The sequence below is a fragment of the Triplophysa dalaica genome, chromosome 11, assembly GCF_015846415.1.
Source record: "Triplophysa dalaica isolate WHDGS20190420 chromosome 11, ASM1584641v1, whole genome shotgun sequence".
Classification (NCBI taxonomy): domain Eukaryota; kingdom Metazoa; phylum Chordata; class Actinopteri; order Cypriniformes; family Nemacheilidae; genus Triplophysa; species Triplophysa dalaica.
The window spans coordinates 1,174,705-1,191,915 of record NC_079552.1 but is presented as its reverse complement, the minus strand read 5'-3'; the positions used below and the strand labels follow the sequence as shown (position 1 = coordinate 1,191,915).

Here is a 17,211-nt window from a genome sequence, read left to right as displayed (position 1 = left end):
ATGCCTGCAGCTGTGCCGGGGAACATCAATTTGAGCCTTGTTCTGCTTCTCCCCACCCCCCCCCCCCCATAACACACTGATTTAGGAAAGTAGGCCATCTGCATCAAAGCTCATGGCTGGAGTCAAGAGTCTGCTCTGTTTACATCAGCGCGCTACAGACCGCAGTGTCGCATTGCACAATCACCAATGGTAACCGGGCTTATATAAAGCACAGGATGCATTTACATTTTCATTGTTTTGTTGTTGTTCTGTAGTTCTGTTCACCGTATACTTCACCAGCAGATTTAAAGCAAACCCTCTATGCTTTGTTGAGATGAGAATGCCTGGATGCATTTAACACTCAAATTGCATATTCAAAATATGACCTGTTTTAAATTTGAAGGGAAGTCAAGACAGCAAATTATAACTGCATTTACAAATACTGTTGTACAATATAGAATTTATTTACTATAGTAAACCGCAGTAAAAATTCTATAGTGATACTATGTGTTTTTGAACTTACTATAGTAAACTTGACTATAGTAAATAGTAAAGTTTATCATATTTACTACAGTTTGTTAATGTATTATAGTTATAAACTTAGTTAGTTTAAATACTAGACTATAAATAATGTAGTCAATTTGAATATATATTTAGTATAGTAGTATACAACCTTTGCATTGAGATCTGGTATCAATCTGTTGGTTTGAGAAAAAGGTGGAGTGCTCATGAATGCATATATTGTTTGGTAGTCTTCTGCATTGTGAGAGGCATTATTCAGCTGAAATGTGCATTGTGAATGTTTGCACGTGAGGGGTTTAAAAGTGCTGCTCTCAGCTGTATGCCGTCAGGCTATACCTACCACAAAACATTAGTCGACTCTCAGCGACATTTTCACAGTTTCTTGCTGAATTATTCATAAACAATAGAAGAGCTCTCTTATGATTTTCTGAACAAAACTTTGCTTTGTACTAGCCTGCAATACGCTTATTTCACAAAAGTGCGACAGAGACCGGAAGTAGGAGAAAACGTTTTCCAGCCTCACTGTTGCCATAGCCATTCATTCATTCATTCATTCATTCATTCACACAGCTTGTTCTCACAGCCATTCATTTTATTTACCAAAAACAAAAGTAGCAAATATTACAATTTTTCATGGTATACTGGGATATGTAAAAATAGGGAAAACAAACATTACAAAAACATAGTTTGATCAAGGTTTGATATATGTTAGACATATCAGCATAAAGGGAGCGCTACATTCTTAACTTCTGATCTCCGCAACTGTTCTGTGTAGTGAAAGCATTGACCGGACAAGCGTTTATCCTACTTCCGGTGTGTACACGTCACGCTGTGAAATAGGTCTATTTTACCATTCCTTCTACACATGTGAATAATCATTCAAACTGGCGCTGTCGAGATAAACCGACGATAAATATCACGTGATTTTACACAGCTTTTGAGTTCAGGAAAATGCTGCTGCATCCGAAAGCCAGAGGGCGCTGTCGTGCGAAAACTCCAAACACCCACTGCAGAAGAAGAACTTAACATGTTATAGATTAAGGAAATTACTATGGACATCTTTTTATCACTGTTACATCAGGTATTTTTATGACAAAACAGTTAATTTATAATGATCGTGTTTGACGTGTGTTGCGTTTTCAAATGCACACTATAAGCGACTCAAACTTGCACTGCTTTTATATCGAGGAGCATTTCCCACTGATCCCGGAGCCGAGCTTCACAGACAAGCTGCGCATTAAAAAATATCAACGCATTGCATTTCGCAGCCGTACAGCAACGTTTGTGGTATTGCGATTAATTATCGTGCAGCCCTAATTCAAACTGTGCTGCTTTCTAAGGGATCATATAACTTGCTTAATGTGATACAATGATGCTTTAAATTTGCTACATTTATTTTGGGCTGTCAAACGATTAATCGTGATTAATCGCAGCCAGAATGAAAGTTTATACATACCATAATGCATATATTAAGAAAAATATAAAATATTACAATTAATAAATGTTTAACAATTGTTAAATATAAATTAATACATTTAAATATTTCCTAAATATATAGACAAGTATTTTTTTTGTGTTTATAAATGCAAAATTAAACGCACAGTATACAGATATATATTATGTGAACACAAACCTTTATTCTCAATGCGATTAATCCTGGTTAATCGTTTGACAGCAATAAAATATATTTATAATTATGTAGATAATGTTTATAATTGACACCTTCTTGAAAAACATTGTTACAACTTCTATAAGAGAAGAACAACATTTTATGGTCGCCGCACATAAAAACAAAGTTGTGGTTGAAAACTAAGACAAAGAAAAACAAGGAAGTAAGAGGTACAAACATCAGGTAAAGGGCTTATTTAACCTATACAAAGACCACAGCAACCACCACAAAACCTGTAGCAATGCCCTTGCAACTACTTTCTGAAATAGAAAAAAATCTGCAAATACTAGAAATTGCACTTAGTTCAGACAAAAAGTCCAAATGTAGTAGTGCTACTTCTGTCAAGCAGACTCGCAGTAATTCTCAACTACAAACTCAAACATCTGAAACGTGAACATCTCTTGTGCACTGGCAAGATGTGCTGCACATTCTCTCAAAGTCTTAAGAGGAGATACATCATCGCTGAGGAGTGAATCATCTGAGCTGTCTGCCTCTCATGACTCACACACACAGTGAAAGAGATTATGAAACCATGCGGTGGCGGTCCACGTGGATTTCATCATCTACCTTCACTCTCAGAGGTGGTTTCCCGAGCTAACACTGTTGTGTTGTTTTGTTGTTCAAAATTCCCCTTGAAACCGATAGTTCACTTGATTGACAGATCTCCTAACAGAGCTTTCTACTCTCAAGTCGGACTCGGATAACCCCAGAGAAGAGAAATAATATGCTGATTTACTCCTACTGCTCAGATCACATCTTCATGGACAGGCAGCAGGTTGTTATCGCAGAAATAACCCCCAACAGTGAAATAAGCCCCCCAAAGGGGTTTATTTGGCGATAACAGCCGGCTGCTTGTACATTATCCTGCTTGTTCCACGGATAGTTGCCACATGAGAAAAAAACTGGACATGAAATGTGAATTCAAAATATTTTAGAAGCTAATTTTTACCGAGGTTAAAAGGTTAGAAATGTAATGTCACGAACAGGCAATTTAGTTAAATCGTTTGTTAATCGTCATATTTGTTTTATTAAAGAAAACAGTCAAAATGATTTGCTGCATCGGGGTTACCGTGCGTTATTCGTTTTGAGAGGTTGTTATCTAGGAATAACGAATCTGGAAACGTCGCCACTGGTCAATCAGAATCACCAAATTACCCTGTTTAATTTGACATCAGATCGGAAATTACTGTAACAAACTTCAGAAGAATACTGCAGAAATGATCCACACATATTTTCTGTATTGTGTTCGAATTCACAGAATGTTCCGGAATAGTTTTTATTATTGTTCTGTAACAGTAAGCAAAAGACGGTGAGACTAATGCAAAAGCCTCCTGTCATTTAAATAAGACAACATTCACTCAAAAGCACTGTTGACATTTTAATAATATGAAAATGCAGAAAGAAGACGATTCCACGGCAAATTCAACATCTTCTCACCATCCCTCCATCTTCATCACACAACGTCTCCGCTTCACACATCGCAGAACTCAGCTGTTACTTGGCAACATTGTACCAGTTGCCACATTTAGCTCGGTTTCCATGACGACAGGATTCACAAACACAGAACGTTGGAATGCCTTTGTACCAGAATCCTTGGAGAGCTCGAGCTCATGCAACATACAGACTGTTGGCACACTGAATGAAAAATCATAGTAAAAGAGGGCGCAAATCGAATGAAATTACATAAATAATTGACGTAACATAATAAAAATGTAATTAATAAATTTACACACGCACAAATACATTCAATATATCAGCAAAATATAATAGCCTTCTGCATCATGGATAGTAATTATGGATTCGGATATATATATTTTTTTTTAAATGCGTAAAGTCAGTTTCGTGGTCACAAATATATAAAATGTATATCAATTCAAAATGCTGTTAATGATTAGGCCCAAAGTACACTTTAATGCAAATCCTTGTAAAGTAAATGTGTTATGTATTCTAGAAAATGTTGGGATGTTTCGACACCTGGTTGAGATGAAATAAAGCTTGAATTTTCAACTGTTGTATTAAACCAATGGTTGGGTTTGTCAACATTTAACCCAATCATGGTGGAAAACAACCCAGTCAACAGTTTGAAGAGAAACCAGACGGACATGTTCACACAGTCAACTACCTGAATGTGAACACATGTGGTATAAAGAGAAGACTTTACAGACGCGAGGTCCAGTCACTCAGCGTTCAGTCCACGTCTCACCGCAACACATCAATTATTCATATCCCAAAGCTCATACAGACTGTCTGTCCGACTCATCCGCAATAAAACCACTCTAGGACACACACGGATTGTATTTCCCAAATGAAACATTCCAGGCAGAGTTTCAGCACTTTACAGATGCGACTTTAACAGGATGATAAAACATTGAAGATCACAAATGCATTTATGAGCTGACAGCTCTGTCAAAGGTTTCTCTAGAGGTCTGTGTGTTAACATCGCATTAAAAACATCACACTTCAATCTGATAAAACTCACGAAACATGTTGAGAAGAACATCTGGGTTCACGAAATCAACCTGTTTTAGGATTCAATTAATTCAACTTTTTACATATAGCTCATTTTCTATTTTTTTGTCATGTACCACACACAATGCAAAAATACACAATGAAATTGTTTCAATGTAACACTGCGCTGATTTTTTTTATGTTATGGTGTCAGGTGCTTGAATATAATTATTTTTCTCATTCAATGACTATAATGAAAATATCGCTGTACAGAAAATTATCAATTAATAAATAAACGTTTTACTATTTACAAATGGACAAATCTAAAATGAACTATGGTAAACTTTACTATGACTTGGATCTGTTCTAATGTAATGTATTGCAATCCAACAACATTTTAATCCACTAATATTTAATAAATCCTAATATATTTCTTCAGTATTTTAAACAGTTACAACCATTTCCTTCAGCTTATACTTTGCAATCCTTCAAAACTATCTAGTAGACGAAAACGAGTATGAGTCATGACGACTAGTATGTCTGAAACCTAAGTATGCACAAAACATTAGGAGAGAAATACCCGAATGGTCTACTGCTTCCACCGAGATTGGTGAGTGTGGATCGGATGGACACTTTTCTCCCCCATGATGCCACGGGAGCTGAGCAACGTCAAACGTCAAAACTAAATCAAATAAATATAGCTGAAAACTTTAAGGCGGACATCTGCCCAAGACTCAGAAGCGTTAAGTGTTCTCATGAGAATGTATTCTCTACTTACACAACACACAACCTCATCATGAGCTCTACAACAATACCGAACAGATGATGTCATCCAGGAGACCACATCTCAAAGGAAATTACATCATCGCTTCCCTTCTCCGGCCTCAGTGACTATCATGAGGCTCTGATGGGCGAAAGAACTCAGACAACCCGCTTTCAATCGATATCAATTGAGTTTGTCTCGCAGCACAGTTCAGTCACTTCCTCAACGTAACTAAAGTCGTCGAGGTTTAAAGACAGAAAGTGCTCTGGTCTACTGGTCAGACACATGGATCAGGTTGCAACAGCATGACGGGATTTCCAAAAAGAAAAAATGAATCTGTACACTAGAAACCCGCAACTAGATTGTACTGTAGGCTATGCATTGATAAAGTCAACATGCACATTTAAAGAAACAGGAACCTATTTCATGTTGTGGACACACGGTCGGAGACCGTAACAACAGAGCTGTGAGGCCGCAGCTGTTGAAAGTTCAAACTCACTTGAGACATTCTCTGCATTAGTTAGTTACAGATGTGCTCGAGTGACACGGAGGTCAAACAGTGGGCCGCGCCGCCTTGATCTCTTTGAATAAAGCAGATACGCGTGGAGAAAGTATGCGCTTTCCGAACAGCTCTGAAAGTGTGTGGGAGAAGAAGAAGGGGAGAGAGGACGGGCTGTGTGCATCCGTCAACAAAAGGTGTGGGTTGACTTTCTCTGCGCATAAGGTCACGCCACTTCGGTACGGAAACGGCCCTTCAGAGGGCATCAAAGACTAGGAAAAACCATCGTTTTCTGTCCTCCATCAGAAGGAGGAAGAACAAGCTGTGCGGATAACATCAGTGAAAAAAACGCTCACCACACACACAAACGTCTTTGAATAAGGTACTGGAAAACATAATGGTGGTAACTTAAACTGCACGAGACGTTTCATTCAGGATATTTGCGATGGAATTGGCAACTTATTCTCCAATGAAACGAAACCTCAAGAAATAAATAGATTCTGAACTACTGTATATTGACAACAAACAGCCATGTGTTCCTTATGAACACACAACATTCAATTCAAATAGAAGAATAAATACACAATCTCATGGTAATTCACAAAGTTTTTGCAAAGTGGGTAATTCAAATTAATTTGTTGGATCTCATTTGCAGAATTCCAGTGTTACACACGTGACATAAAAATCCACAGAGAACCCTTTTGTTACGAATATATTAAACCGTCTGTTAGCAAACATCAGCAAAACAACAATCAAATTTCTGTTTTAAAAACGGAAATGAACATGCAAATGCATTTGACAAAAAAGGGAGACCATTTTGGGAGACGATAAACTTTGTAGGATTTCTGTGAATTAAAATGCACAAACTTGAAGCAATAATACCCAACAAATGGAGAAGGGATGCCTCTTTATAAAACATAACTTGGTTACTTTACTTAAATTTTCATGTGCCCATTTTTGAGGAATACATACCGTATGATTGTGACAATCCTGAAAATGACTCTTACAGTAAAAAAACATCCACTAAAAATAAAACTGCACTAAAATCTTGGAGACCTCACATGTGTATTTGAACCTCTTTATGTTGATATCTGCGCTGTTATCATAGTAAAATCAGTTGGTAAAAGCTAAATTCTTTAATGATAAGGTTGACATTTTCACCGAATGTCCCATTTGCTTTCATCACAGTTCATCATATGGAGCTTCATTCTTGATTTTTTCTTATAATGGTAAGAATTCATACAAATTCATCACAACATTGTAAAATATATTTTCCTGCGGGACCAGGTTGAATTTGAATAAGTATATTTAGCTCAATACCTCACTCGGTTTTTGGCACAGATCTTTGGTGTTCTTGTGTACTTTGGGGATCTTAATAAGGTAAACACGACTAGAACGGGTTAACGTCTACGTGTGCATCCATCAACAGTCCAACAATGAGCAGATAGAGCCGGGTCTGGATGCTCCTCACAGAGCGCTGCATTCATGAGCAAACAGATCACCCATTCATCCATTCAGCAGTCTTCTGTGTCTCTCTGATCGCTCGACTCCGACTCCAGCTGAAATCCAAAACTACACAGCGCCCATCACATGCTCTCATCCCTTCGAGAGACAGATCGAGCAGGAAGAGAGACCTCATTGTTGACGCCAACATTATCCTGCTGGTGCTTTGAGATGGAATAATGACTCAGATCATGCTCTCAGAACACACATCCGAAACCTTAATGCACTTTCATGCTCTGACCTGCAAATGGAAATGCTACAACAATCTAATATTTAACACTGTGGACCTTGAGAAAAGGAGTCGGAGATGTGTCCGTCATAGAGTTTGAGGAGAGATGTCAACAATGTGTCAAATTGAGCTCAGATTTGTCAAACTCGATATTATTGAAGACCTCAATATCAACTCAAACATTTCTCAAATCCAGATTTTTTGACCTCAACAATCTACATTCACTTTATACCTTCATAGTCTTCAAGCGTTTCGACAAGTACTCTCTTATTTGATTCTCTTTTATTTCCAAGCAATTTTAAGAGATCTGAGACTCCATCAAATCTCCTGAGGTATAAAAGATCAAACAACGTTCTCAAACTCGTAGCCAAACGGCAATATCCCTCTGTGAAAGTCAGCGTAATGGTGTCGCTTCCTCTCTCTGCTGCATTTTCGCTCTTTTCCTGGCTTGTGTGTTAGCATGGCCGCCGCAGAGCCGCTTTCACTTCCCCTGTTACATTATTTACATTTTTACCCTCACGGCTCGCCTACGAAAATCAGGGCATGAGGAAACAAGAGCTTAGCTTGCGTGGAGGTCCCCAGGCCTCAGACCCCACCCACCGGCTCCTCGCTCCCCTCTCACAAGGCCGGGATAAAAATACAGTTCGACAATGGAGAAGACGCTGAGGCCCTGCCCGCCCCTGTCATTAATCCCTCACGACACATTTCCTGAGGGCCAGGATTTGTTACGAGTCAACGCGGCAACCTCAGCGTGCAAAACAAGAGCTTTCAGATCTGGCTGTGGGACAGGAAGACAGGAAAAATGTGACCCGTGCGTGTTTATTCAACTTGTTGTTTACCTCTTCTCCTCCGAAACGCAGCAGCAAACTGAAAGGGAAGAGAGAAAAAGTGCTTCTCTGGGACTTCCTGCCAAGATCTATTAGATAACGTTGACAAGCGTTGGAGTTTTCTATCGCATCTTTCTCTCTGAGGTCTCCGGGTGTAATGTTTGTTCTTACGGCAGCGTCTCATTACTCTGTGTCATTTAATCTGCCGTGCTGCACTTTCACACGCAGCTGTGTAATGATCCGTCCGGGTGGATAACCATCAACACTGCAGTGACTCACGAGGGGAGGGGGTGAATGATTTAAAGTGGGTTAAAGCGGTGAATGGCATTCCTGCAGTGTGAATTGAGGCAGGAGACATTATGTATGCGCGTGCACGTGTACCCCGGATACTCTTTCCACCAATCAGCATGTCATTGAGGTTTCTGAAATGCGACTCTGCGTTTGCCCTGACGCTCGCAGCACGTGGCATTGGTCTGACCTGAATTGAGAAGTGCTCTTTAAACTCTTGCGTCTGTTACATAAATGCGACAAATAGTGATGACCTTAGAATCCTTCTGGGTTCCTACTACTGAAATAGTCGTTTCTAATTCAGCCAACAAACATGTTTCACATTCTTTCAACAGTATCTCTGCTATACATCGACCTACATGGCAATACAGAACTTTTGAAAGTGTTCAAATTAGAAAGTGTTACAATTATTGCAAACCATTGCGATATTTACATTCACAATACTTCAATCTTGCAGGCTTTTCGTATCGCATATATCAAATTATTTGAAAAGTTGCATCGCTTGTCGCATTTTTTTCAATATTGTGCAGGCCTAGAAATGTCAACATAGTTTTGAACCCACAAAAATGGACTACCGAGCAATTTTTTACTTCCTTTCTTTCTCACATCAAGACAAAGACTAAATACTTTTTGTGCATCAAAATGTTATGCATCATTAACACAGTCCCATGCATCCCGTTGCATGTTTACAAATTATTTTAGCTAAGCTTTGGGCTCCAACGACAAGAAAACTATAGTACCGTTTGACACGTTTGACCATGTTTACATCCATTACTCAGGATTCAGAGATTCAGTCAGAGCAGATAATGCGATGATGCAGATTTCCTCTGGTCGCAAAAGCACAAAACAATGAAGAGATTTGTTCTCTGTTTTGATTCGGATGTGTTAGCTGTTAGCATACTAAGCACGTACACGTCTCTTTATTTTTAGGAAGTCCTCAGGATTGTTGCCCTCCCCCGCTGCATTTTTTGCGCCGCATGACACAGGGGCTTAAGACTGCTTTGGTAATTAAAATCCCCCCCGATGCCCCTACCATTCACCGTCATTATTATTAGAACGATGGCGACTCGGTTTACATTTTCTCAAGGCCTGCTGTGGCACGAAAGCTATTCTCCTTGGTTGCAACGTGATCTAATTCTGCCTGTATGCCTCTTTCTCTCTACACTATCAGCGATGACACGCAGCAACGCACTTCTGATTATCTGTTGCAATCTTTTGGCCAGTGTTATGAAATGCGTGCATAGCAGTTGGGACACATGCCAAATGACAGAGGCCATATTTGCAGCCAGCATGCATGATAAAAATACAACTTTGAGCCCGAGTATTCACACTCATACGTTAGAGAGGCAATGTTGAGGCTTAACGTTACTTCTGTAAACAGTTACATTTAACAGTTACTGGAAAGCACAATATTTACGTGCCTGTTCTATAAGGTTTTCTTCTCCTTAAATGTAAATATTTACCAATAACCAACTCATAAGGGATGATACCATTTTGTCGTTTTAGTTGTCAGAAGCTCCAGTAATCATGTGAAAGTAGTAACAGTAAACTGAGGAGTGAAGAGTCTGTGAGTGTCTCTATCAGACTGGATCAACAGCGCCCCCTGTTGAAACCAGCAAAGCCACACATTCATTTTGTAAACAACAGTGAGCAGGATTATGGGCTGTCTTTTTATGTTGACTTTTCCTTTCATTCATGAAATTGTTTTGGATAATTATTTGCTGTGTTCCTTCCAACAAAAAAAAAGAAAAATGCACACAAAAGTAATGCTTTTAAATATTAAGAACTAAGCTTTTCCCAAATATAAATGTGTCTCTCAGTATCCTCCCAACACAGACATCTGCAGTCCATCATTAACCCAGAACAAGAAGTTTCTGGCTTTACTCAATCCATCCTTTAAACAAGAATACTTCAACCAAATGTTAAAGTTCTGTCAAAATGTATTTACCGTCGAAGTGAGCAGTACAGTGACATGAGATGTTCCTTTTGACTTAAAGGACAAATATTTCTGCACTTTTCCTCTTAGCGTGATATAAAAGGACACGAGGGGAGCGGTTCTGGTATGAGCTCATGAGTTCATGGAAAATACACCGCCTGCCATTATGTTTTTATTCAAAGGTTCTTGGCCGCAGTCACGTTCTTTTTTGTTTTTCTCTTTTGCAAAAGTATTTTCCAGTTCCTGTCTCTTGGCAGCTCCAAGCAGCGAACTACACCCTCCAAACACAGTATAAAGAAGGAATCCAGCTGTAGACTGGGATAAAAATAATTGAGGCTCTATTCGTCTTCCAGAAAGAAAGTTTCCAACTCAACCGAGGCCTTTTCCTCCGCCCGCTCATAATGAGCCCTTCACTGGTGTGTTTCACACAGATGTAAACAGCTGCACGCTTTCCTTCCAAACTATTTTTTTATATATAATTTTAAAACAGAAAGAAAACACAAAACTCATATTCATGCAGAACTGACACACCCAAACTGTGTCAGTGGGCTGCGGCACCTTTACCGTCTTACGCATAATCATCTTATCATCTTACTCATAGATCATCAAATGGTTTAAAACCAAATGTGCAAGAAACTTAAGAAGAAATACTAAAGCAGCGTATAGTTTGCACATAACAACAGCCTGCAAAGACTAATGTGACACAAAGTCATGACAAGTAACCGCATTAATATCAATGCAAATATGATTTATTAGTCTTAATCATATAATTAATGCAACATTTGTTAATAATATTAATGCAACAGCATTAACATGAACCAGCAATGAACACATTCTCTGTTATAATCTGTTAAATAATATTGTTTATTTGTGATAAATCATTATGCTAAACTAATGTAATGGTCCATTTAAATGGTCATTATTAGAGAATTTAGCACTATTTGCACTGCAAAAAATGACTTTCTTACTTAATATTTTTGTCTTGTTTTCCAGTACAAATGACAAATAATTCTTGAATCAAGAAAATATAACTTGTTTTTAGACATAAAAATATAATTTCAGAGAATATGTCCTTAAAACAAGCAAAAAAATTATAATTATGTTTCTAGATTCTTTTTTTCTAGATTTTTATCTAGATCATATTTGTTTGTCTAAAAACAAGACTTATTATTTTATAGGACATTTTGCTCATCAAGAAAACGCATCTTGATTCAAGAATTTTTTGACATTTCTACTGGAAAACAAGACAAACATATTACAAATTATTTTGCAGTGTGTTAGTTTTAACTATGTTTACTAATGTAAACATATAAAATGTAATTGTAAAAGTTTACCATCACAGATTTAATCCCGTTAGCGTGTAGCTAAATGCTAACTCATTCATTTAACGACTGGTTAACTCACAGACATTATTATTAAAGAAATAAACAAACGTGAACACATTGACGCTGTATAAAACAAGCTTCCGGCAGCCCTACCTTACTGTGTGAAATACAGCTTCCGGTCACCGCACTGACGCTGCGGAACTGACGCACTGACAACAGGTGTCGCGTGCTTCAAATCGCTTCTCGAAGTTTTGAATCCTTTGCAAACTCTTCTGTTCCAGAAAGAAATATTTTCTTTACTTGCAAATATTCTAGTGCTTTCTGGGAAAAATTGCAATTGTGGTTAAAGGAGAAAAAGGTGGTTGAATTGAATTGATATTAAGTATTGAAACTATGAAGAAGTTTTTTCCAAATATTTTTGATTCATAATTTACTTTGAATAGTAAAAAAATATAAAAAAATTGTTTTTTTAACCTTTTAAAAGGTTTGCAGTATTTAAAAACTATTAATGAACACCCAATAACTCAAAGAATAAAAAAAGCTGGAATCCAATTTTTTGTTTTATGTTTTTTATTATTATTCTGTGTCTAAGCTACCTTTAAAATATGATATTTTGAATGTTAATTGTGTGCCAATTTGTTTTGCATATTTGTAATATTTTGTTATATTTCAATAGGCTAATAATTAATGTGAACATTAAAAAAAATGAAAACTGCTGTCGCAGGTGTTTAGGTTTGAGGTCATTTGTTTGTCTCTTTAAGAAATTGTTGTTGCAAAGTAGCTTTACAGGAATGAAATGGGATGAGTATTACGTGATGAAGTGTTCTTCACACATGTAAAATCATGGTAAACTTAATAGTTAAATTTAAACGTTTATGCTTGTTGTCTCATAATTAAATGATGAGACTTCAGCCTGGTTGTCACAGACTGGGTCACATTTACACAAAACCAGTGTGTTATTTATCTGTCATATGATGCAGTTGGTTTCTCTTGAGCACTTGTGTTCTATAAGCGCTCTTGGCGTGTTTTTGGCTCAACATGCGTTGTGCAGATTTCAGAGTGGAATCACTACCCAGCAGTCTTTGCAGGGAGCATTAGCTCATCAAAGTGTACACAGACAGGGCAGATGATTCATATGCTTACACACACACATACACACACACATACACACACACATACACACACACAGACACACACACCCTTTTACCACAGAATATTATATAACACATGACAGATGACTGTGTTTAAGTCATTGCATTAAGGGTGGCCGATTGAAAATTCCATCCTCTTGACTTGTCTGCAGTGCCGCCCTAATCTTCCGGGGCGTTAGAAGACTGCACTTAAGCACTTATCATGTCTATGCATGGCCTGCACGGTTTGCAGCCTCGCCACTGTTCAAATCAGATGTTTATCCATTATATCCAAAAGCTTTTGCATTGTTGACATGCTTATGTAAAGCACTTTGTGTTTGGATATCACTCCTTCAGTCAATGTCGAAGGGAGCGGTGATGTAACCAAACCAGCTCATATTTTTAGAAAAGCTTCAGCTGCTTTTAAGATGATGTCACCAATCAGTTTTATCATCAATCCACCTGATCAAGCCTGCATTCGTTTAACGTGTCTCATATAAACATTCCTACAGTTTTCATTACTTACTAAACCTTTCAGAATTAAATCAGAATGGTGATATTGAAAATACACTTCATGGGTCTGAAATATGCTATGTGAATATTGAGCTTCTGTAGAATGCATTGGCCGATGAAGTGAACTAGAGCCTCTGGAGATCTCCATTTATATGAAACTGTTGACCAAACAATTCCTGGAAAACCTGAAAGAAATTCAACAGATGGATTTTATTTCCATACTGCGAATTCTCACTGTATCAAATAAATGTTCTCTATTACAGACAATAGTCATAACGCCCACGATTTATGATTGCCCTAAACCACAGGGTGATGCAATCTGGTTTGCTTACTTGAGCCAGTGATCTTATTGGCTCTATTGGGATTACTCGCTTGTTTTAGGAAAAACATGTTTTTAAAGAAACGTGAAGGAATTCTGATTTATAACCACAGCCCTTGAACAGAATAGTGTTGTCACAAGGCCACGTGGAGGACTAGATCTGAATGTGAAGGGTCTGTTTACACTGCCCTCTGGAGGAAATGTGCTGCACTTCAGAGCTCATGAACAACAACACATACAGCACCTGACAGAAAACGATTTTCTTGAGCACATTTTATTATTTTTAAGTACAAAAGGAAATGTTGTAATACAAATTACAAAACATCATCATACTCTTTAGAACATGTGATTTGAAAAGAAGAACGCTAAGGAATTAAAGCACGTGGATGAGAACTGTCTAAAATGACACGTTAAAAGAGAAGTGCTTTCATCCAGAACATATGATGATCTTTACTGTACACGGTCAATCAACACCAGTCAATGATGTAATAAATCACTTCATGAAAAACCACAAACCCGTAGTTGTGACAAGAGACACTTGGAATCAAATATAACATTCACCCTTTGTATATGAACTGCGATTTTGCAAACCGTGAGGAAACAGGAAGTATGAGGTGTGGGAAATAAATAAGACAAGAGGAGACACACAATTGCTTCACATCACGGAACAAACCCCCTCACTCCACATCATCTTCCTCCAGACTCTGAGCACTCACAATCCGCTGAGAAGACAAACAAACATTCGTCAATCACAGAAAAAATGATAAATGCTAACGTAACCTTGATTTGAGTTTGACCTAAATGATGTGATTATTAACATTATGCTGTAAAGGCACAGGTCAACAGAACTGAGTTCATACAAAGAGGGAATGTGCAAGATGTGAAATAGCCCAAGGTCACGTCAAAAAGATCCTTAGCTTAGGAAGATTCTTGCTTTTTCTCTCGCATCCGTTCTTGTCCCAACAGCTACAAGCAGCTTCTGGGATTTGTGAAAGAATGCATCGAAGATATTCAACTCAGATGTTGTGTGCTCACCTGACTGATTGACGGTAGTTTGGTCAGAAGCATTTGGAACACAGGTGGTGGCAAAGTCTGCTGTAACACCTGGAGAAGCTGCTGGGGTTGGCCGCACACAGCGATGGCGTTGGTCAGGTGGTCCACACCCTTCTCATAATCTCCTGAGGGACAATTTGAACATGCATCACTTGTAAAAGTGTTCGGAGTGCATCACGGATTATACAAATGGACCAGAGGTTTAAAACATCTGAAGGGGCCTTCTCACCCTGTGCCAGCAATTCCTCTCCCAACTGAATCTCATCGAGGAAAAACTTCTGCACGGCTCCGGCATCTTTGAGATCTGGAAGCTGAAAGACACGCACGGTTTATTTTATACCTTCATGCTGTAGAAACTTTTATGCAGAATTGATTCTGTATCAGTGTCAGGTGTTCATGTCGCCAATGCAGTGATGAAGATTTTAAAATGTTGTGCAGCCCAGCGTGAATTTTATTCAAACTGACTTGTGATGTGTGCAGGGGGTCAGCAGTAAAAGATACCACGTGTGGCCTGAACACTTGCGACTGACCACCAGAACCGGATGTTTCAACACAAGGTCAGATGTTTGACGTACCTGAGCCGGTCCAGGTTTATCTTGAGCAGCTATTTGCTTCCGTCTCCCTGAGAAAGAGAATCGAACTAATTAAAGCTCGCAGCTGTTTACAGAGAAAAATAATCATTCAACTTCTCACGTGAAGAAACGTAGTTCCTGTAGCACAAAGGTCACGCGCTCAACACGCAAGGCCCCACGTGTTAATGAACAAACGTTATAAAGAAAATATAAAGGATTCCCTTACAGTGTTGTAATTTAAAGAAAATCTAGAATTATTTAATTAACGTACTGCGTAAAAATGATTGTGGAATATGAATTCTTACGCAATCTACACCCCAGCAAACATCGGTGTCACGTCAAGCCACATTGACGTTAAACTCACGTTCACGGAGCCTGGTTTTGAAGTTTGGATCGCTTCGTCGTTTTCTGTCGAAATAGATACAGTACCCGACGAACATCGCGACGCAGACGCCCGCGGTGATCGCGCTCGGTCTGCCGCCCATCATTGCGGTACAGCAGCGACGACGCGCCGCTTCTCTGTTCCTGCTGCAAAGACTGACCCACGTGCGCGCACTCACTCACTGAGATCTGTGAAAGGACCCCTGAAGACACGCAAGCAGAACGGGCTGTCCCTGCGAACGCCTGAAAATAAACCTTCAAGCGCGTGTCCGTCCTTAGTAACCTGTTTTTTATTTCACTTTTATTCAGTAAAATACACGTACAATGTTGATTTTTAAAATGTCTAAGATTAATCCTAGCGGTATTCTAACGTATACACCTTATTGTCATTACCATGAAACTGCTTTGCATTTATTCTTGTACGTATTTTGTTAATTTAGGGACGTTATTACAGAATCACGCAGAGAGAGAGAGTTGCGTCAACTTCGTTGACTCCAATGGAACGATTCATGAAGGCTCTCAATAGTTCCCGGAAGTTACTAGTAACGAATGAAGCTGCGACTTAACAGACCAACTGAGATAAACTTCTAACCAATTTAAAGACGAGAGCCATTTAATGAATAAAAAAATAAAAGAAACAAAGCATTTAAAGAGAAAGAAACCATATATTTCCTTTAGCTCAGTGGTAAGAGGGTTCGATCCCAGGGGAATGCATATACCTATGTATAAATGTATAGGATAATGCAATGTAAGTCGCTTTGGAAAAAAGCATCTGCCAAATGCATAAATGTAAATGTAACTTCCTGGATCAATCTGAAGGCTCCACGAATCACGTGACGCTCCAGCGATTTGGACTTCCTTTGGCAGAACTCTCTCTCTTAATGGCTCTATTACAAGTTAGGTAATTTATTAAAAGTCCAAGAACATTTATGACTTCTTTTATCACAAACTGTTTAAAGTAAAAAATATGAATATTTAATCAATAAAACTATTGAAACTAGAGAAAACTATAATGTATTTTTTAAAATTAAAAATAAGACTGTATCCATGTTAAATTGTTACTATTTAATACTTTCCAATTATTACATATTATACATAATATTTATAATTATTCTATAATTAACTTTAACAATATACTATATTTTACACAAATAACACCTACCACAATTATCAATATCATGTTTATCCTACACATATTGTAAGGTTTTAAATAATTTTGCATCTGGTAAAATATTTGCTTTCCTAAACTCTATAA

At 38.2% G+C, this 17,211-nt stretch overlaps 1 protein-coding gene and 1 non-coding gene across 2 annotated transcripts; both read right to left on the bottom strand.

The window, feature by feature from the left end:
* Window positions 1–14,205: 14,205 nt before the first annotated feature.
* Window positions 14,206–16,143, bottom strand: tomm20a (translocase of outer mitochondrial membrane 20). The gene is made up of 5 exons (XM_056760905.1): window positions 15,940–16,143; window positions 15,579–15,625; window positions 15,233–15,314; window positions 14,986–15,128; window positions 14,206–14,672 (listed from the first exon to the last, which is right to left on the bottom strand). Exons 1-5 carry the CDS (start codon window positions 16,061–16,063, stop codon window positions 14,628–14,630), a joined length of 441 nt encoding a protein of 146 aa, XP_056616883.1. The 5' UTR covers window positions 16,064–16,143; the 3' UTR covers window positions 14,206–14,627.
* LOC130432281 (small nucleolar RNA SNORA14) lies at window positions 14,818–14,952 on the bottom strand. The gene has a single exon (XR_008908452.1). It is a non-coding gene; the product is annotated as a small nucleolar RNA SNORA14 (small nucleolar RNA).
* Window positions 16,144–17,211: the final 1,068 nt, after the last annotated feature.